Below are 22,658 nucleotides of genomic sequence, written 5' to 3'. Positions count from 1 at the left end.
TCCCAAGACTCACACTTGAGTAAAATATCCAAAAGATTTATTATAAAAGTATAAAGCACTAAAAGATAGTGAATTGTGCTGATACAATGCAAAGCATTCTCAATTAGAGTCTACAGTGTTAGCAACCCCCCCAAAAAAACCAATAAAAGATATCTAACTTTTCGTAATTACTTAATTGCATAGTCATGCCATTCTCTGCTGTTGTGCAACATAGCTGTCTGTGTTTCACAAGCTATTCTTCACCTCTAAACTCATCTACGAGCATGACCTTAAGAACAGCAGAGAGCACTGTCCTATATTTTCAGTGTGGTGGTAAGAGTCAACTGCTCAGCTAGCTTGCTTCTGTGCTGAAGCATACAGAACAGCAACATGTCTTGGTCTGAGTCTGTTGGGATGCAGAAGAAGAAAAAACTATGTTAAAGTTTACTTCCATTTAGAATATTGTTGTTGCTATGTATATTTTTCAGTAGTAGATGTTTATCAAGGTTGGTGTGGACCTTGCAAAGCTGTGGTGAACTTATTCAGAAAACTAAAAAATGAATATGGTGAAGATAATCTTCTACATTTTGCTGTGGTAAGGAACTAAATAGCAAATGTTATATTGTCAAATATTTTTCAGAGATAAGACTTCTGTGGTATAAACATAAGGTAGACATATTATAACAATTTCTACCAGAAATAGTCATGTAGGACCCATAAGACTAACCAGTTTTTCTTTTTCATAAACGATGGTGTGTCTAAGCACATTTCAGCTAAAGAAGTGCACTTATACACATAAAAGCTAATAAGTGCTACATAGCTATTCATGATATACTATCCATGTCTTAACTGAGATTTGAGGAGTAGAACACTTTCCAAAGGCACAGTCATTCTTAGCAAGCTGTGGCTTAATTTTAAAGGACAAGAGGTGGAAGACAACAATATATGAAGTTTAGCTAACCACAAGTCAAGAAAGCAATAGTCAACATAGTTATAGTTTTTTAAAAAGTTATAATTGTTGTTTAGTCGTTAACTTCTGTCCGACTCTTTGTGACCCCATGGACCAGAGGACACCAGGCCCTCCTGTCTTCCACTGCCTCCTCGAGTTTGGTCAAATTCATGTTGGTAGCTTCAATGACACTGTCCAACCATCTCGTCCTCTGTCATCCCCTTCTCCTCTTGCCTTCACACTTTCCCATGAGATGGCCAAAGTACTGGAGCCTCAGCTTCAGGATCTCTCCTTTCAGTGAGCACTCAGGGTTGATTTCCTTTAGGATGGATAGGTTTGTTCTCCTTGAAATCCAGGGGACTCTCAAGAGTCTCCTCCAGCACCACAATTCAAATGCACCAATTCTTCAGCAGCCAGCCTTCTTTATGGTCCAGCTCTCACTTCCATACATCACTACTGGAAAATCCATAGCTTCGACTATGTGGACCTTTGTTGGCAAGGTGATGTCTCTGCTTTTTAAGATGCTGTCTAGGTTTGTCATCATTTTCCTCCCAAGAAGCAGGCATCTTTTAATTTTGTGGCTGCTGTCACCATCTGCCCAGGAAAGTAAAATCTGTCACTGCCTCCAGATCTTCTCCTTCTATTTGCCAGGAGGTGATGGGACCAGTGGCCATGATCTTAGTTTTTTTTGATGTTGAGTTTCAGACTATTTCTGCGCTCTCCTCTTAAAGAGGTTCTTTAATTCCTCCTCACTTTCTGCCATCAGAGCGGTATCATCTGCATATCTGAGGTTGCTGATATTTCTTCCGGCAATCTAAGTTATGGCTTGGGATTCCTCCAGTCTGGCCTTCAGAGTTAACCCAGCTGTAAAAACCACAATTCTCTAATGTAGTGTCAAAAAAAAAGGAATGTAAAAAGGGAGGAAAAAGAAAAAGAAATGTATCCACCAGATTCCCAGATGTTTGAAGATCACAATAATACAGTTATTTGTACAGTTCCGATAATCGCGATTTGGTCTAGGTACAGTAACAGAAGAAAAGCAGAAAAAGGAAACCTTTAAATATATGAACGCTGTGTCCTCTATTGTCTTCTACTGCCCTCTAATGGTTCCTGAAGCACTTATTTGATCTTTCCCTTTCTCGCAGGGTATGAGGTACAGGGTTAACTTCTGTAAGCTTATCTCAAATGTCCTTGAGTGCTTGGTGTATTTGATTGTATGCCAATAATAGGGAAAAAGAAAGGAGGGGCAAATGGTGTCTTTCAGTGCGGGTTTTCAAAAATGGTGTTTCTCCTCTCAGTGCAAGAGGCACAATAAATAATAAAGAAAATACTAATAGTAAAGATGAGCCCCCTTTCCCCCTTATTTTTTAAGAGTTCTCACCAAATTCCAGCAATGCAAATACAGCTCTTTAATGCGTCATTTACATTTGATTATTCTCTTGCTACTTAATTTGTTACCCTTTTTCAGTTCTCCACACCTCCATGTTTGTCTCTTGCACAAAGCTGCTATTTAGGAGGAGGGTGTGGGTAAAGTTAAATGAAGGGCTGATACAAGCTGGGATTTTCAAAGGAGAAAGAATGTTTCTTGGAGAATCTCATCATAAAGGATTGGCTGTATCCTGCTGAGTTTTTATTCTCCGGAGCCGACAGCTTCTTTGGAAGGGCTTCCTAGCCCGTCCTCTCCACCACCACCAGGGAGTAAAAAGGCTGCTGGGTTGTCTGCAAGCCACACTTACAGTGTCCTTTGCAGACTTCTGTGCTCAGTGTGCAAAGGTCTCTAACACTGGTGAGTGCAGGACAAATTTAGGGGCAGGGCTTGCATGCATGCCCACATCTACGCCAAGAATGTGGCCCTACAGGACAGCATGTTAACATATTTATGGGGCTATCATGAAATGACATTCAGAATACTGATTTTGAGTGTGATCCAAAGAATGTAGAATTGCCTTTTTGGGTCACAACCTTAAAAGCTCTGAGGGAATCTTAGCTAAAAACTAGAAGACTTCCGTACTGCAAATCAAATTTCTCAGTGAACCAATTGAGTATAGTCTATAGAGAAAACAGCCATATGAGAATCACTCTGGCTAGAAGGTCTTAAAGAAATCTTGAAAATAGATAGGGATGAAAAAAGTTGTGGTAACACAAGAAGGGATAACTTTACTTGAGTTGTAGTGTAACTGTAAATGTTACTTTTAAAGCTACAGAGTTTATATCACCAGTTAGATATATTATGTATAGAATTCAGTAGCAGTCGTCCCCAACTGTTTTGACTCCGGGGACCGGTTTAGTTGAAGACCATTCTCCCAAGGACCGGGGGGGGGGGACTTGTTATGCAGTAGGCTGTTGAAGGATAGCTTTGAGTCAAGCTCATATAGGAAATGGTGAACAGGAACAAATTGCTCCTATGCCTCATCAGGGCCACTCACCTCCTGCTCACCACTCATCTGTCCCAGCGGCCCAATCCTTCCAAGGCCACGGACTGGAACGGGTCTGCAGCCCGGGAGTTGGGGACCCCTGGTCTATGGCATTGTGATGTTTTTCAAAAGTAACCTAAACATATCTATTGTAATTACATTTCAAAAATGATTGCATAGTTACTTTCAAAATTGTGACTGCAGCTGTAGCTAATGCTTTCTACATTCAGGATCTGTAACAGATTGCTTTTAAAGTAACTTTTCCAAGCTCTGGTCTGGCATCTATCTGAAAAAAATGTGTGCACTTATCTGTACATGCTTCATTTAAGGCAGAGGCTGAAACTGTCGTGGCTCTGCTCCCTTTTAAGGACAAATGTGAACCTGCTTTCATCTTCTGTTTGGTAAGTGCACAGAGGTTAGTTTTTGTTCTTTTGCTTTAGCTATTTTATTCTGATTTTTCAGACTGAAAGCAGGCACATTAATTATATTATTTTTTAGAAGTCCAACTGCTATTAGAACTACTTTAAAAACAGTTTATTTCTGTTGTGCTGATCTCAGCTTCCACAAACAATGATTTATCTGGATTGCTGTTATTTTCAACAAAATACGTCTTCTACTATTATCCTGTCATCCTGAAATTGTTATCTCTCATCTTCCATACAACAGTCCAAAAGAGATAAGTTTTTAAGCCAGCCAACCAACAAGCAAAGTTGCTCATTGCTCAGTAATATTATAGGTTTGGCTGTAAACCTGCACAATTTAATTCAGGAGTGGTCCCTTGAGTGTTCATAAGCTGTAGCCAGCAGTCCCAATGGTAAGAGGTAGGCAAATTGGGGTCCAAGAGATCTGAAGGTTTTCTCATTTCATTTAACAAATTCCTTGATCGTGTTAATCAATCAAAATCTTTTGGATGTTTGAATAATTTGCTTCAAATTTATTAGGGCCAATTGTTAAATGTCTGAATATAAAAACAAGACAAGTTGTTTTATTAAAAAAACAAAGAAAACAGTGTACGTACAAGCATCTTCATGGTGCTGGTGAAGGGTTAATTTATGCTTACTCATTGCTCCCTTCATTCAGTCAGCTGATACTAAGCCAATATAAAAAGAAAAGAAACATTACCTTCTATGTTCAAAACCAATGCAGTGACTAAAACAAAACCTTGACAGACTCCTAAGTATATTGTTTAAGTAGGTTTGTTTATATTTGTTTACAGGATGGCAAAATGGTAGATCTAGTAAAAGGTGCAAATGGACCTCTTCTAACCAGAAAAGTGATTGAGATGATAGAGAGAGAGAGAAAAATTGTAGCAGGAGAAATACCAAGACCAGAGGTAACATAGCTATGCCTGAATCTCTGTTCTCATTGGTTTGAACAGTGGTGCCTCGCTTAACGATAATAATCTGTTCCAGGAAAATCGTCGTTAAGTGAAAACATCATAAAACGAAATTAAAAACCCCATTGAAATGCATTGAAACCCGTTCAATGCATTCCAATGGGGTAAAAACTCACTGTCCAGCAAAGATCCTCCATACGGTGGCCATTTTCGCTGCCTGTATAGTGAGGAATCCATCCCTAAACACAGCGGGGAGCCATTTTAAGCACCCGGTGGCCATTTTGAAACCACCAATCAGCTGTTAAAAAACATTGTTTTGCAAAGAATCGGTCCCCGAAGCAGGGAACCGATCATTGTAAAGCGAAAAAACCCTATTTAGACCATTGTTTTGCGATCGCAATTGCAATTGCAAAAAGATCGTCGTACAGTGATTTCATCATAATGCGTTAAGTGAGGCACCACTGAATTTGTTGCCCATTCTCAATATGTGTTTACTTTTTATTCATATGGATCTTTTCCCCAGTCATGGCATTTCTGCATCCCCAAGCACTCTGTCTTGCATAGATGGATTGGAAACCATTGAGGATGAATGACAGTCTTTAAGATGTTTAAGGGACATTTCAAAGGGAAAGCCCATTCATAAGATTTGTAGGAAAATGCTCTAATGTGGGAGTAGCCACCTCCCAGGTATGAGACTACTTTACCTCCCAAAAACCTCATGGGAGCTGGACACCTGCTACCACTAAAAATATGGCACTAACATTTTACCATTTCCACTGCTAAAATCCCAGCACTGTAGAATGTGGCACCTGGGATGTGTGTATGTTGTTTCCCAACACAATCATGCTCCTGACAGTCTTCTGAGAGCGTGACTCTGCTGGGAAACAAGGTATATGGACTTTTAGCAGAGTTGCTGCTATCTTTCCCTCTAATGTCACCTAATGGAATGGATATTGCAGAATGATAGTGAATGGAAGTAGAAAGCCAAGAGCATGGCCCTTCTTTTCCCTCTTGTTGCTGCAGCATGATGGGATCTTCTTAATACATACTGAGTAGTTTCCGTTGAAACAACTCATTGATACAGCTGTGGAAAATCCATGTTAGAAACATTTATTTTTTTATGGTATTTAGAAACTTTTGAAAATTTATTTAACAAATGCAGCTTCCTAGAGAGTATGTATATTTTAATTCAAATTCAAATATTTTAAATCAATTTTGGATGTAAAAAAGGAGTAATAGTCATATGTAACCTTCTTTCTGATAAACAATACCACTGGAACTTAACAATAAAAACAATTTTAGTTGCCAGAGCTCTTGATTATAGAAGAGAAAGAATCAGATGAAGAACCTGAAGAAGAAGAGCCAGAAGGCAAGTAATACTGCTGGATTATTTTTTATCTAGAGAGTAAAAATAGGGATATCCAGTTGTTCTCAAATGAGAAAGTATGTTCAAGAAGGGATTGTAGCAGTATATGGGCAGCAGGGGTTCCAACAGAGATGCATTATTTGTATTCTTCTCCACATAGTAAGTCTCAACCTTTTCCACAGAATCAGTTGCTGCTTCGGGCAGCAAATCCTGGATCATGGAGAGTTGCATCTCAGGGTGGTCTGAATTTTATCTGTCACTTGGTGTGCCCTGCTGCCCTCTAAGCTAGTCTCTCACCTTCAGGTGCAGTGAAAGATGCTGTCTCCAATGCTAAGATTTTCCTGCATCTCAAGGGGCCTCGATGCACAGAATGGATGGTGGATGTTATATTGTCCTTCTCCTCAGGCATAAAATATTTAGGCCTAGATGTAATTATTGCTCTGCAAGGACAGTCCCAGTGCCTTTTCAAGAGAGGTCAATGCAGGAAAATCCTGAAAGGACATCTCTTCATCTCTCTGGCAATGCAAATCATGTAATAACACATTAATGATATTCCAGATCTTCTGCCTGAGGTAGCTCCCACACTCTATGTAATGGTAGGATCAGTCCTACAGATGGGTCTCAGCATTACAGGGTCTCACTTTCACAATAAAGCAAATTGCTCCTATACCTCATCAAGGCCAGTGTAGCCCTGCCATGTAACAGAATGAAGCAACCTGCTTCTGCCTGTAACATGAAAAGTGAATGGATGAAGGCGAGAACCAGCATTCAGGTGGCACAGCAGAAGTTCAGTTTTTGACTGTTGGCTCTAAAGATGCAAGGAGCAAGCAGGCAGAATACCTGTACCTGCAACAACCCTAAACCGAAGTAGGGGAAATTATTAAGGATGCAACAAACACTTGCACATTCCCTCTTCCTTACTGAAAAATATGGTCAACCCTTATAAGAATTTTTGCTCTTGCATGAGGGGGAGAGAAATCACTTTTTTCAGGAGTGGAAGTCTTGGGTTGTGGGGGCAGAGGAAGGATGTGTGTGCAAAATACCTGCATTCTGCACAACATACAAGGTCGTGTTGGCAAGTCTTCAGGTCCAAGTCTCAAGTCTGAGACCAAGTCTTTGGAAGTCTCAAGTCTGAGACCAAGTCTTTGGTATCAAGTCCTGACTCTCAAGCCCCAAATCTGGATCCCTATTAAAAACCAGTTTTTCCCCAGAAAAAGGGTGGGGTGGGTGGGCTCTGTGGGGTATGGGGGGAGGTCTTGTGAACCACCCACATTTAGTCTCATCTGCCCTGCCTGCCTTTCTTTCCCTCACCCCTCCACCCCCTCAAAAACCCTCCTCTGCCACTTGCCACCATCTGCCCATCTCTGCTGTGTCTTCTGGTGAGCATCACAAAGCTTCTTCCAGGCTTGCAACATTAAAAGAATTGGGACTTGAAAATGCGACTCAGAAAAATAGTCATGAGTCAAGTCCAAGTCACTGGAAAAAACAAAACAAAAACCAAGTTGAGTCCAAGTTGAGTCGCTAGTGTGACTTAACTCAACAGTGAGTTGCATGACTCGAGTCCCCATCCTAGGTTATATGTAAAAATGCACAAAAGACATTTTTGAACAATATTTTCCCCCAAAAAAGGTACCAAAAAAGCCAAACCTACACAAAACTCTTGTAATTTTGCCTAGCTAGGAGTAACATTTGGAATTTGTTATCTTCACCTGCCAGACAGTAGTGAAGGTAGATATCTGTAGACTATATCACTTTGCTTTTTGTACATTTCTGCGCTGAAAAAAAATTAGGCAAGATTTGCTGGAATTGATTTTCAGCCCCTATGTTCTATGAATAAGAGATAATTTTCCTGATGACACTTCTGATATTAATGTACGAGTTAGAAAATGTCCTTGGAGATAATCTTCTTGTAGATATCCATAGATATCAAACTTTGAAGTGGTGTAGAATACAATAGCAAAGCTAGCAAAATGGATGTTAATCAACATTCTCCATCTAAGGACAGTCAGATGAACATATAACTGAAGCCTCTTTTGTTTTTGTTTTTTAATTATTCATGTGTGTTCAGTCCTCCTTGCTGTTTCTGATGTTTGGGATATTGAAATTTGCTGCCTGGAGAAGACAATTCTGAAGCTCATATGGGGGGGACTTTGCATAGGATCAGGGGTTATTCATACAGTGGTGCCCCGCTTGACGATTACCTCGTTAGATGAGGGAATCGCTTAATGATGAAATTTTTGTGATCACAAAACTATGTTTTAAATGGGAAAAATCACTTCACGATGATCGGTTCCCTGCTTCGGGAACCGATTTTTCACTTTGCGACGATCAGAATACAGCTGATTGCCGGGTTTCGAAATGGCCACCCGCTGTTTAAAATGGCTCCCCGCTGTGCTTATTACAGATTCCTCGCATTACAGGCACCAGAAAATGGCCACCCTATGGAGGATCTTCACTGGACGCTGAGGTATTTCACCTATTGGAACGCATTGAGCGGTTTTCAATGCGTTTCAATGGGCTTTTTCATTTCGCTTGACGAGGATTTTGCTTAACAGAGATTTGAACGAAACGGATTATTCTCGGCAAGCGAGGCACCACTGTATTTCTAGAATTGAGCCTTCCTATTTACAGTTGTTCATTGTGCTAAGCTGCATAACACACACACTGATCAGGAGCACCTCTGTCTTCTCTGGATTAGGTTTCAGTTTTTTCACCTTCATCCAGTTAATTACTGACATCAGACATTGATCTGAAACTGAAACAGTGCCTCCAAATTCCACCCCAGAGAGACTGCCCAGAAGGATACCATGGCCAATGGTACCATAAGCTGCTGAGATGTCCAGTTGAACCAACAGGGACACACTCCCCCTGTCCTTCAATGGATTACCTCTTCTACTAAACCTGGCAAACAGTTTTCCCTTTCCACTGCCACTTAAATACTGCCACAGCAAAGGGACAACCTCACAGTGCCCTTTTAAAAGAATACCTCTGGGGAAACACACAGTATTTGTTACCCTGGTGACACTATATAAACCATGCATTACCAGCACTGACTAACAGTATGTATGAGTATAAAACCTTAGGACTGTTATCTTTTAAAATGATAAATAAGATTTGTAAACAAAAAAATAAGCCAATGTGAGAAAACAGGATCAATAGATGCTTGTTTTTACACATGTTCCAACATGGACACTCTATTTTTCCATAACAACTTCACTCGACTCTAACTGTACAGCTATTCTACACTTTCTCTTGCTGCCTCCAATCTCTAACTCTTACTACAACTACCTCATCACTGTCATAGCTCTTTCGGCCTGTCTCTCTTCCATATATCTTTCAATGGTTTTAACTGTCTCCTCACCACACATTCGACCTACAACTATCAATAAAAACCTCTGTCATCCACCATACACACCAATACAAACTGCTATGTAGATATATTTTCCATCACAATGACCACTAATAACAAAGAGCTGAGGAATATAAGTGCTTTATTAAAAGGATTATTACACATGGATAGTTCACATGGCAATAGTGAATAGCTTAGTATAAAATCAACCATATGTACATTTAAAAAATTGTTCATAAAGATATATAATAAATGTTATATATTTTCCATTTTCTTTTAGAGGTGGAAAAATATACTGTTGTCATCATAAAACCTGATGCAGTTGCTATAGGAAAAGTTGAAGAAATTAAGCAAACGGTAAGCAAAATCTTTGTTTCAAAAGGTAAACAATTTGATTGACTTGCAGATAGTAGGTTGACAGGAATTTGCTAAGCCAAATCTTCAAAACCTGTAGCTTTCCAAACTGAAGCCAGATCACAAGCTATGTGTCCTACATGGGGCTGCCTTTGGAAAGTGTTTGGAAACTCCAGCGGGTCCAAAATGCTGCAGCCAGATTGCTAACTGGGGCTGGTTACAGGGACCATATAACTCCCCTGTTACTGCAGCTCCATTGGCTGCCAATTCATTTCTGGGCACAATTCAAAGTTCTGATTTTAATATATAAAGCCCTAAATGGCTTGGGTCCAAGCTGTATGAAGACTGCACCTCCCTCTATGAGCCTTCCCAGGCATTAAGAACATCAGAGGAGGCTTTTCGCTCAGTCCCATCAGCCCCTGAGGTACACTTGGTGGAGACACGAGAAAAGGCCTTCTCTGTCACTGCTCCTGGATTCTAGTACCTTCCTCCACAGGAGGTGCTCCCATCTTTGCTGTCTTTCTCCTTCTCTTTAGGCAGGCTTTTCCTTAATGACTGATGGATTGAGATAAATGTTTAAACGGATTGTTGTGTATATTTTTTAAATATAATACTTGTTTAATTCTTTTAAAATATTTGTATATTTACTATTTTTAGCTTTTGAATATTGTCTTTTTAATAATGTGAGCCACCTTGGGTACCTTTTGGGGAGAAAGGCAGGATAGAAATATTTTAAATAATAATAATAATAATGACTTATGCTGGCCCTATGAAATAGTGAGTTATACTTGTACCTTCTTTTAAATATAAAAAGTAATCACAATAAAGTTAGAGTAATATGTCAATTTATTTAAATTGATTAACTGATTGACTGATTACGTTCACAAGTCATTGTTGCTTTACTGGACTGCCTCTTAAACAATTTGATAAGCTATGTTTTTTTCTTCTAAAATGTGCTTGAACATGATGGTAATCTGTAACTGAAGATCACGGAAGCTGGTTTTATCATCCTAGCAGAAGATGAAAAAATATTAACTGATGAACAAGTTAGGAATTTTTATCAAAGGAAATCAGAAGAGGTAAGGAGAACAGACAGATTTGTGTTTGGGGAATAGGTGCTGTTGGTTATATCTGGAAGTCTTTTATTAGAGAGCATTACTGGCTGTGGCTATAAAAATATGCTGTGACAGAATCTTTTGCTATCTTCTCCTCCTCCCTCCCTCCCTCCCTCTCTCTCTCTCTCTCTCTCTCTCTCTCTCTCTCTCTCTCTCTCTCTCTCTCTCTCACACACACACACACACACACACACACACACACACACACACACACACACACACACACACACACACACACACACACAGACAGAAAGAAAATCCAGAATCTGACTGACCATGTGTATCTCAACTAATGCAAGCAGTGGTGCATATGTGCATCTACTTTACTCTCAACAGCAATACTAAAATTTGAAAGGCATTTATCTATTGATGTATATACAAACTTTCAGTTTCTTCACCAAAATCAGTGGTGACCATAAATCCATGTATTGTTAACCTCATTTGTTTATATAAAATTCCCTATTTCCTTAATGCACTGACATTTTGTTCTTATACATTATCATTATAATGCAGTCTATGTAGAGAATGCTTTACAAAGAAGGACACAACATGTCTCTGTCCTGAGGAGCTTTCCATCTAAAACCAACATGCATAGAGAATGACAGAATAACGAGGGTGGAGAAACAGAATATGCAGCAATTTCATATACATTTAAATTACAAGCACTTGTAATTCACCCCAAGTGATTACATTTTGCTTAAATAGATGATTTTTACAACTTTTTTTCCCTGTTTACCTGAGAAGAAATCCCACTGTAAGGTGCTTACATCTGAGTTAATCTGTTTAAGATTACAGCCCAAAGAATGGACACTTTACTATCCTTTAAAGCAAAGTTTCTGTACTTTAGGTTTCAAGATATTGAATGGGTACAAACCTAAGAAGGCCCGACTTTTAATATGGTCAGTCGTCTGGATTTCTAGGAGCAATAGTTCAACAACATTCGAGATCCCAAGAGTGGAAACCACCACCTCAAGGTCACTCAAAATCTATCCATAGGAAGATTCACAGATCATTGGATAGGCACCTACTTTGCATGTAGAAACTACCATCATCAGCCTAGTTTAGAAGGGTGTCATACCATCAGGTTATGCAAAACTTTTGCTACGGCCTTGGAGATCTGCTGCCCATTCTAGGAAGCAAAATGCTTAGTTAGATGGACTAACAATATGACTTTGTATGAGGCAGATTCACATGTTCATAGACATTCAAATAGCCTCATCAGGACTAGCTTAGCTACTGTGTTGTTGTTTTTTTAATGGAGCCTTCAGTGGCTCAGAACGTCAGCACACTGAAAGAGACAGCAGCAATACTACATGGAAAGGCCATTCCCACAAACATCTTTGTATGCAGTGCAACTCTTATCCTTCTGTGTGAGAAGCAATTGAACACATGCATTGCTGCTTTAGAGTTGGGGAAACTGTGGGCCTCCAGATGTTGGATTCTAACTCACTAACAACTCTTTGACTGTTCTGAGTGGCACTGATAGGACTTTGAATCCTACAACACCTAGAGGAAGAATGGCAGGTTCCAGCCCAGGTTTAAAGGGACAAGTGAAACTCCCCCCAAGTACAGTGGTGCCTCGTAAGACGATTTTAATTCATTCCGCAAAAATCATCGTCTTATGAAAAAATCGTATTGCAAGGTTCCCTATGCATTGGTCTCAAAAAACAACAACACACCAAACATCTTGCGAAGCATCGGTATAAAAAAAAAGTCTTGCGAAGCATTGGTCTTTAAAAAATAGTCTTGTGAAGCACGGTCATAGGAAAAAATGTCTTGTGAGGCACCACAGGGATCGCAAAAACCAATCATCTTGTGGGTTTTCATCCCATGAGGCAATCGTCTAGCAAGGCACCACTGTAGTAATTCTAATAGGAATAGACTGTATTTTATCTTACTATCTTTGTATCTATACTGCACACACACAGCAGGTTGAAACAGTCTTTAATTTTCTTGGCTCTGTCCTACAGAATTCTGGGATTTATTAGTTGATGAGCTACTTAGAAAACTACAGTATACTGTATTTCCTGGAAGTGAGTTAGAGTGGTAGTTTTCAATTGCTGAAACTTTAGATGTTTTGGAGACATGTTTCTGACCCATTCAGAAGCTCCAGCCAGTATGATCGATAGTTGGGAATCCTGAGTGAAGTTTAAGACATCTAGAGTACCAACATTTGAGAACCACCGTGCTACAGTTCTCTAGCATAGAAGTCTATCTACCATACCAAACTAAAAATCCCAGAATGGTGAAGGGTGCAGGCAAGATTATTATAATGGGGTCAGACTGCTATAATTATATAGTGCAGACATATTCACAGCTACCTTTCCAAGCACATTCTGCCACATTCCACAGTATACACATGAATCCTATTTGCTAATAACATATCCATTAAAGGTGGGTAGGTGGGGCTTGTCAGCCTTGGAAGGCAGCCCATCTAGGAGAGGGAAAACTCCGATTTCAAACCCCCACTGAGGCGCCGCCATCGCCGTCCATGCCATGAGGAAACAGGCTGGGTAGGTGGGATTTGTTCAGCCCTGGATGTCAGTCCATCTAGGAGAAGGAAAACTCTGACTTCAAACCTCCACTGCCTTGTGGCTATATCCACTGATGGAAAAGACTTCAGGAGTTAACCTCGAGGCAAAATCTGGAGCCAGAGTCTCAGACGCAGTTCGTGTCATTCTGGCAACTCCTGCGACGTCACTGGAACCAGTTGTATTGGCTCTTGCCTTTCCATTGGACTATTTCTGCGATGTGGAGAGGGGGGATCTGCTGCTTGGGTAACAGTCTATCCTCCATATTATTTTACCCAGGCTTCGTGCTCTGGAGAGAACACTCCAGCTTCGCATACAGTGTCGAAACAACACAGGAAGCAGCAGTCACCTGTTATATGTCTTTGCTCAGTTGGTGTAGAGCATGATACCAGGGGCTACTTCTGATGGTGGGAGAGGTCATTGCACCTCACTAGGTAGCTATCACCTGCCTTAAGCTGGGCAGTCACCAGTTAATAAGGTGCTACCTCGCCATGGTCTATTAACCTCACAGGGTGCATGGGGTTTAGGGTGAAAGCCGACAAGCAGATTGATAACCCTGCACCATGCAACAACTGTAAGAAAACTTCTGCCCTAAAGTTGGGCACCTGGAATGTTTGGACAATGACCCCTGGCTTTTCTAATGACCTGCAGGAAATAGACGACATGCGCAAAACAGCTGCCATCGACATGGAACTGAGTAGACATCAGATGGATATTGTTGCCCTGCAAGAGATGAAATTGCCAAACATGGGATCTGTCAAAGAAAAAAACATCTCTTTCTTCTGGCAGGGAAAACCGTTGAATGAGACCAGGGAACATGGTGTTGGCTTTGCGGTCAGAAATACTCTGCTGAGATCCATTGTTCCACCTACTGTAGGGAGAGAAAGAATCCTGTCTCAGCAGCTCCACTCATCAACTGGACTGGTCACCCTCATTAGTGCATATGCACCAACACTGTCGTCCACAACAGAAGTCAAAGACAAATTCGACGGCAATCTGTCAGCTACTATAAAAAATGCCCGAGAGAGAGCCACTGTTCATTCTTGGAGACTTTAACACTAGAGTTGATGCTGATCACAATTCTTGGCTGACTTGTCTAGGCCACTTTGGCATTGGGAAGATGAACGAAAATGGCCAATGCTTGCTGGAGTTTTGCTGTTATTATGGTCTTTGTGTCAGCAATATGTTCTTTAATACGAAGCTCCAACATAGAATTTCCTGGAGGCATGCAAGATTGAAGCATTGGCATCAGCTCAATTTGATCCTCACTAAATGTTCTAGCCTTCCTAGTATTATGATCATACACAGTTATCAGTGTGCTGATTGCGATACTGATAGTTCCCTGGTGTGTAGTAGAGTAAAACTGCGAACAAAGAGATTGTATCACATGAAAAAAGAAGGAAGATCACGTATTGACATCAGCAAGACTCGTGATCAAAGAAAAGTGGAGGAATTTGCCCAGGCTCTTGAGGAAATCCTTCCAGGCCTGGCTGATGCAAATGCACCTGAATGATGGGAATGTTTCAAGAACACTGTTTATGACATCGCTTTCTCCACATTTGGCAAGAAGACCAAAAGGACCACAGAGTGGTTCAAAGCCTATTTGGAGGAGTTGATGCCAGCCATCTGTGACAACCCCAGACCTACCGGAGTATGCCACACTATAACTAAGCTGCCACCAACCATTCCCTGTAAGGAGTCACACAGACCAGGAATGGATTTTTAACAAATAAAGGAATAAGGTTTATTTAAATAACACACAGGGAAAATAAAATGATCAAGTGAATAAGATACAGTAACGTGGCTTAGTCTCAATCATACATACACCAGTTTGGTTCACACAGAACACCTTTAAATAAAGCACAGACCCTGAACCTATCAGTTCTGGCTACCCATAAAGACACCTGAACCTATCAGGTAGGTACTGACTGACACACAGTAGTACCCTGTCTGACACACAGACTCCCACACCAGCTTCTTCTTCCCAGCTTCTCTTCTCTCCAGCTCTCCTTCTCCACACAAGCTCCACATATATATACAGTACAGCCCCTCCTCCTGATGTCCTGCCTTCCACTCCCCATAGGATGGAACTTTCCCTCCAAACCCATGACAGACAGGTAACATCAGTGCTGTATGTAACACCATCGATGATAAGAGGAGAGCTCTAGCAGCATACAAAGCCTATTCTAGTGAGTTGTCACATTCTTAGGGGATTCAGCAGGTGAAAGTCCAATAAACCAGTCCAAGGTCGGAAGTCTGGAAGATACAAAACAGATGCCAAATTGTCAAAGCCAAAATACAAACTGTAGTCAGAAGTCAGAGTCCAAAAGCCAAAGGCCAAGAAAGCAAGGTTCAAGATAAGCATTAGCATGGATACAAGCCAGGGAATTGACTTGTTGCTTCCAAGAGCTTCCAAGCATCTCAGTACAAATTATATAGCAGCAACAATCACCTAATTCCTAGAAACATTCCATCCTGTTAAAACTCATGGCTGGTCGACCTGATGTTCCTGTGAGAAGCATTCAACACTCAGACCTCCGTGTTGTGAGTCTCTGCCAAAGCTTATCTCTCACTCTGGCTACTGGGGGAGGAGAATCTGGTGGTGATTCAGCTGTCTGTAATACTAATTGCTCAACATTTTCCTCAACTGTAATTAACCCCTCTGATTCCAGCCCTTCTTCAGCTGAACTCATGACATGAGTACAACTCGCAGGCTCTTCAACTTGGTCATAGCAAAGTCCAACAGGCTGCCAGGAGATGTTCCAACAATTTATTGGCTTCAGCTCTGCTCTCAGATACAGATAGCAGTGGACACAGGTAACATCAAGGAAATGTATGACGGTATCAAGCAGGCTTTAGGTCCAATACAGAAGAAATCTGCTCCCTTGAAATCTGCTACAGGCGTGATCATCCAGAACTGAGCACAGCAGATAGAACGCTGGGTGCAGCACTACTCTGAGCTATATTCCAGAGAGAATGTAGTAACTGAAGAGGCACTAAATAACATTGAGTGCCTGCCTGTCTTGGAAGAGTTGGACAGCGAACCAACTTTAGCAGAAATAAAATCGGCCTTGGATTCCCTCACCTCTGGCAAGGCACCTGAGAAGAATAACATCCCTGCTGAAAAAGATTTTAAGGATAGGAGAACACAGAATATACAATCCTCCAATCTATTCATATCAAGTATAGAAACATCCAATCTATTCATTTTTCAATAAAAAATCATCTTTCTACTTTTTAAAACTATTTGATTACCCTGTAGCTATCAATTTACATTTATGTTTTAGTTTAAATGTAAGTTACTCCAACACTATCAGGAAGCCAAGACCATTTGTAAAATACATACCCTCTTTCAATTTACTTCTGTCTTGGACATACATTCAGCAGGCCTGAAAAGGTATCAATTTCTGTCACTTTCCATATTTTCTCAGTACACTTTTCTTGTTTCCGTGGCTCTATTTTCTTCCAGTTTTTGGAAGAGAAGGATGAATCCAGGACAGTAATCCAATTTTTAACATCACATTTTCTGACTGTTGTAGCTAAATAGCTCACTGGGTAACTCTTTATCCCATCTATGTTACCTGGCATCACACTCAATAAAAGCAGTTCTGGAGTTAGTACAGTTTCATTTAACTGTTGTTTAACATCTGATGGCTTCTCTTTCATCAAATCTTCCATCTGGCTGAGACGCTCATTTACTTGCTGAAATACTGTTATTATTATCATTTGCATAGTAACCTGCCATTCTTTATCTGACAAAGTCCCCAACATTTGATATTTTAATTTTTCGGAGGCCATTTCCATCTTTCCAATGAGTATGGTCTGTATAAATAATACTCTTTAGTTCCCACTGTTTTATCAACAAACCAAACACACCATCATAAACCTCCCCTAGGTAGTTCCTTCCATCCTTACCTAGATATTATAGTATATAGATCAACCTTTAACCCAACAATTTAAATTACAACTGTGGTAGTATTATCAGAGTCCCACACAGTCCAGCCAAAAGAAGTCCAGACTAAACAGCAGACACAGGAAGTCAGTCTCTCCAGTAGATACCCTTATAATCCGTCAAGCTCCAGTCCTGGTTTTCCTAGCTCCTCAGTCTGTTCGGCTGCATCATCTCACTGATGATTCACAGTCCATTTTCTTGCTTCCAAAAGCTTATTCCTCCTTCTCTGAAACCCCAGCAAGATTCTGTTATCAGAGTCCCACACAGTGTAGAGGGAAAGATCCAGACTAAACAGCTTTCATAAAATTTCAGTCTCTTAAAGCCTGTCCAGTAGTTTTTCCCTCTGGGATTTTTTCCAGAAGCACAAGATTTTTCCATCTTACTGTCTCTCTCTTCGACCTTGAGCCTGCCTGCTGTTTAAGAATCAGTTTGTTTTGAAGAAGCAGGCTGGTAAGCAAAACTTGCAGCTCCTTATCTTCTTTCGGCCAAGTATTTTCACTCTGATTTCTTTTTCATCTTGATGAGGTTGTTCATAAATCAAAGACTTCAACTTCTTTGTTATTTTCTTTTTTTCAATTTTTAAATTTTTTTAACATGAGGGGTGACAAAAGGAAAAAGGGAATTGGAATTTATGAGGGAGAGGGAAGACGATAACATACTGATATCCAAACTATACCTATTGCCATATCAAGATTTTAAGTTATTCTATTTATTCTTTTCTGCCTTGTTGATAAAGTTCTCATTTCAATATATATTATTCAGCTGCTGCCTGTTGATTCAGTCCATTTGTTAAGTAGATCCCATCTTTCTGTTGCCTTTTTCAGGGGTTGATCTTTCATGACTTCTGATAAGATATCCATTTCGGCTATTTCCCGTATCTTTTCAATAAGATCTTGTTTTGGTACCATCGGACTTTTCCAATTTCTAGCATATATAATTCTAGCTGCCGTAATAATATATATAACTATGTGTTCCTTTGACTTATCTATATTATCGGATATCATACTTAGTAAAAACAATTCTGGGGTTAGTGGCACCTTACAGAGCAAAATTTGTTGTAACATAGCATGTACTCTTTTCCAGTATTTTTTCGCTACTCCACATGACCCCGTCTATCTGGCCCACCGGACCACTCTAGGCGGCTTCCAAATATAAAATCAAATAATAAAACATAGACAAATACATAATAATCAAACAAGAACAGCAGTAAAAATAAAAAGGAAAAGTAAGAAAAAATCAAGAGTTGGCTGGAGGGAAGGCCTGAATAAACAGCCATGTTTTTAATTGGGTTTTAAAGGTGCCCAGCGTGGGGGCCGCGCAAATCGCCGGAGGGAGATTGTTCCAGAGGCGAGGAGCCACTGCCGAGAAGGCCCGGTTTTGTGTCTTCTCCTTCCGGGCCTCTCTCGGCGTCAGGCTCCTCAGCCTCACCTCCTGACTCGTGCAGGTGATCCGGGTAAACCTTGGTGGGAGGAGGCGTTCCACCAAATATCGAGGTCCTAAACTGTTTAGGGCCTTATAAGTAAGCATTAAAACTTTGAAGTTGACACGGAATCAGATGGGCAGCCAATGCAATGTGGCCAGCATTGGAGAGATGTGTTGATATTTTCTCACTCCTGTAAGGAGCCTGGCCACTGCATTCTGCACCACCTGAAGTTTCCGTGTCAGCCTCAAAGGCAGCCCCACGTAGAGCACGTTACAGTGATCTAATCTTGAGATTACGAGCGCATGCACCAAGGTAGTGAGTGCCCCCATGTCGAGATAGGGTCGCAGCTGGGCAATCCGCCAAAGATGGAAAAATGCGGTGTGGACTACCGACGCCACCTGAGTTTCCATGGTGAGCGTCGGGTCCAAATATATGCTGAGGCTGCGGACCCCACTCTTGGTGGCCAAGGTGGCCCCTCCAAATGTGAGAGAGCCACCCAAGCCACCTACCACAGGGGCACCCACCCTCAGAACTTCCGTCTTATCCGGGTTCAGCCTTAGCCCGTTCTCCTGCATCCATTGCAGTATGGCCCCCAAGCAATGCTGAAGGGAAAGGACAGCATCACCTGCAGTTGGTGAAAAGGAGATCTAGAGCTGGGTGTCATCAGCATATTGATGACACGAAGCCCCACATCCCCTAATGACCCCACCCAGCGGCCTCATATAGATGTTAAACAGCATTGGGGAGATAATCGACCCCTGTGGAATTCCACAATTGAGACTCCACTGGGCCGAGACGCTCTCCCCAAGCTGAACTCTCTGGGAATGGTCCCCCAAGAAGGAACGGAGCCAGGCAAGTGCCGAGCCACCAATAATAACTTCCCACTTGTGTTTCTCATTTCCAACACTTATTTGATACATCAGTATACATCTCTGACAATTTTTCTGGGGTCATATGCCACCTATAAAACATCTTATATATATTCTCTTTAAAATTAACCAATCTTGTAAGCTTTATGTTATTTTGCCATATTTTCAGCTATTGATCAATATCAATGTTATGCCCTATGTTTTGTGCCCACTTAATCATGGATTCTTTAACTGTAACTTCTTTGTTATTTTCAACCGTATTCCTTGTTCTCCTCTCCTCGGGGGGTGGGGGTGGAGTTACTCACAGCTATTCTGCCAAGCTGTCTCCTGTCTCCAATCTGTGCTCAGGTGAATTTTCAGAGGGAAGAAATATCAGGTTGCCGCCCAATCTTCTTCCTTCTATTGCTCACCAACTGCTTCAGAGAGACCTCTCCTGATCTCCCCTTCGTTCCCCCATTTCTAGAGGGACCCCAGACCGGGTGGTTCCAGCTTTTCCCGAGAGCTATTCCCAGAAGTTGCTGGCTGCACCATGACAAAGCTCCGCTGGGGCACTGTAGTTTTTGATGGCTCAACATCAGATCCCTTTGACATCTGAAGTGGAGTGAAACAGGGCTGTGTCCTCGCGCCAACCCTGTTTGGATCTTTTTTGCTGTCATGCTGAAGCATGCCTATGGAACTGCAACAAAAGGTGTCTCTCTCCGGACTAGGTAAAATGGAACGCTCTTTAATCTCTCCAGATTGAGAGCACCAAAGTCCAACAGAAATGCATACGGGACTTTCTCTTTGCTGATGATGCAACTCATGAATCATTTTAGCAAGGCCTGCCAAGATTTTGGACTAACTATCAGCCAGAAGAAAACACAAGTCATGGGCCAGAATGTGGACTCACCTCCCTCTATTACCATCTCCACACAAGAATTGGGGGTTGTTCATGGCTTTGTGTACCTTGGCTCAATGAACTCTGACACACACTCTCTAGATGTTGAGCTGGATAAACACATTGGCAAAGCAGCTACCACATTCTCTAGACTCACAAAGAGAGTATGGCTTAATAAGAAGCTGATGGCATATACCAAGATCCAGGTCTATAGAGACTGAGTCCTGAGTACCCTCCCGAACTTCAGTGAGTCCTGGATCCTTTGTGCACAGCAGGAGAGGAAGCTGAACGCGTTCCATATGCATTGTCTCTGATGCATTTTTGGTATCACCTGGCAAGACAAAGTTCCAAATAGAGTAGTCCTAGAACACCTTGCCAACAAAAGTCCAAATAGTCAAACCTATGGTTTTTCCTGTAGTGATGTACGGAAGTGAGAGCTGGACCTTAAAGAAAGCTGTCTGCTGAAGAATTGATGCTTTTGAATTGTGGTGCTGCAGGAGGCTCTTGAGAGTCCCCTGGACTGCAAGGAGAACAAACTTATCCATTCTAAAGAAAATCAACCCTGAGTGCTCACTGGAAGGACAGATCCTGAAGCTGAGGCTCCAATACTTTGGCCATCTCATGAGAAGAGAAGACTCCCTGGAAAAGACGCTGATGTTAGGAAAGTGTGAAGGCAGGAGGAGAAGGGGACGACAGAGGATGAGATGGTTGGACAGTATCACCAAAGCTACCAACATGATTCTGACCCAACTCCGGGAGGCAGTGGAAGACAGGAGGGCCTGGCATGCTCTGGTCCATGGGATCACGAAGAGTCAGACACGATTAAAGGACTAAACAACAACAAAAAGAACGAGCTGGAATTTTTAGCATGTACACATTACTGAAACAGTGCCGTCTACATTGGCTTGGGCATGTCGTGAGAATGGCTGGTGGTCAGATTCCAAAAGATCTCCTGTATGGAGAATTAGTGCAGGGAAATCTCCCCAGAGGGAGACCACAGCTGCAATACAAGGATATCTGCAAGCGGGATCTGAAGGCCTTAGGAATGGACCTCAACAGATGGGAAACCTTGACGCTTGAGCATTCATCCTGGAGGCAATCAGTGCATCATGGCCTCTCCCATTTTGAAGAGACACTTGTACAGCAGGCTGAGGCAAAGAGGCAGTCCTAAAACCAGCAAAATCAGGGAGTTGGACAGGAGACAGATTGTCTTTGTCTTCAGTGTGGAAGGGATTGTCACTCTTGAATTGGCCTTCTCAGCCACACTAGATGCTGTTCCAAGTCCTCCATACAGAGCATGTTACCATAGTCTCTCGAGACAGAAGGTTTCCTAAATCCATTAAAATAAAAAAGCCAATGCCTGTATTATGCCCAACCAAAATACACAAAAGATCTGCAAACATTTTAGTTCACCTGAACTATTCATGAGTATAGGATTTCCTTTACAGGATTACCGCACTGTTTCCTTAGAGATGCCTATACATCAGATATCAAACTTGCAAGGTATCCTTGTGTTTATCTTCCAATGAACAATCACAAAATAAAGCCCACTTATATGAAAGATATAAAAACTAGGAAAGCATGTTCTGTTCAGGCATCTTTCATCAGCTGCAGAACCTTCTAAATTTATGTGAAACATATCATGTACAGTGGTGCCTTGCAAGATGAATTTAATTCATTCCACGATTAATGTTGTCTTGCGAAAAATTCATCTTGTGAATCGCATTTTCCCATAGGAATGCATTGAAATCTAATTAATGCGTTCCAATGGGCAAAAAAGTAAGAGCAAAGTCAGATTTGGTTTACAAAGGGTTTATTAAGTGCTCTTTAAAGCCATACATATTGTGCAGATGATTTAAAAAATTTCATTCAAAAAACTTTAACTTTTTATACATCATAGAAAAACATTTACGAATCAGTAAACATGAGGCAGGAACAAAAAATGGAAAATATTCGTCTTGCGAAGCACGGCCATAGGAACATTTGTCTTGCGAGTCATCAACCCCCATTGCCAAAACCATTCGTCTCGTGGGTTTTTTGTCCTGCAAGGCATTCATCTTGCGAGGCACCACTGTAGCTTGAACTGAGAAGAAATAGCAGATAGAACTGAAATTATAGTACATGAACCAAAACATACCTTAGAA

At 41.3% G+C, this 22,658-nt stretch overlaps 1 protein-coding gene across 1 annotated transcript in view; it reads left to right on the top strand.

Annotated features, from left to right (window-relative positions):
• The first annotated feature begins 263 nt into the window (after nucleotides 1-263).
• NME8 (NME/NM23 family member 8) overlaps nucleotides 264-22,658 on the top strand; it is a 50,669-nt gene continuing 28,274 nt past the window's right edge. The window contains exons 1-7 of the mRNA XM_078378726.1: nucleotides 264-312; nucleotides 468-574; nucleotides 3,672-3,743; nucleotides 4,559-4,675; nucleotides 5,981-6,047; nucleotides 9,674-9,750; nucleotides 10,734-10,826. Of these exons, the coding sequence (XP_078234852.1) occupies nucleotides 264-312; nucleotides 468-574; nucleotides 3,672-3,743; nucleotides 4,559-4,675; nucleotides 5,981-6,047; nucleotides 9,674-9,750; nucleotides 10,734-10,826 (582 nt within the window). The remainder of the gene's footprint in view (nucleotides 313-467; nucleotides 575-3,671; nucleotides 3,744-4,558; nucleotides 4,676-5,980; nucleotides 6,048-9,673; nucleotides 9,751-10,733; nucleotides 10,827-22,658) is intronic.

This window comes from Pogona vitticeps, chromosome 6 (assembly GCF_051106095.1).
Source record: "Pogona vitticeps strain Pit_001003342236 chromosome 6, PviZW2.1, whole genome shotgun sequence".
Taxonomy (NCBI): Eukaryota; Metazoa; Chordata; class Lepidosauria; order Squamata; family Agamidae; genus Pogona; species Pogona vitticeps.
The sequence above is the reverse complement of the archived record's forward strand: the minus strand, read 5'-3'. Positions and strand labels throughout refer to the sequence as shown.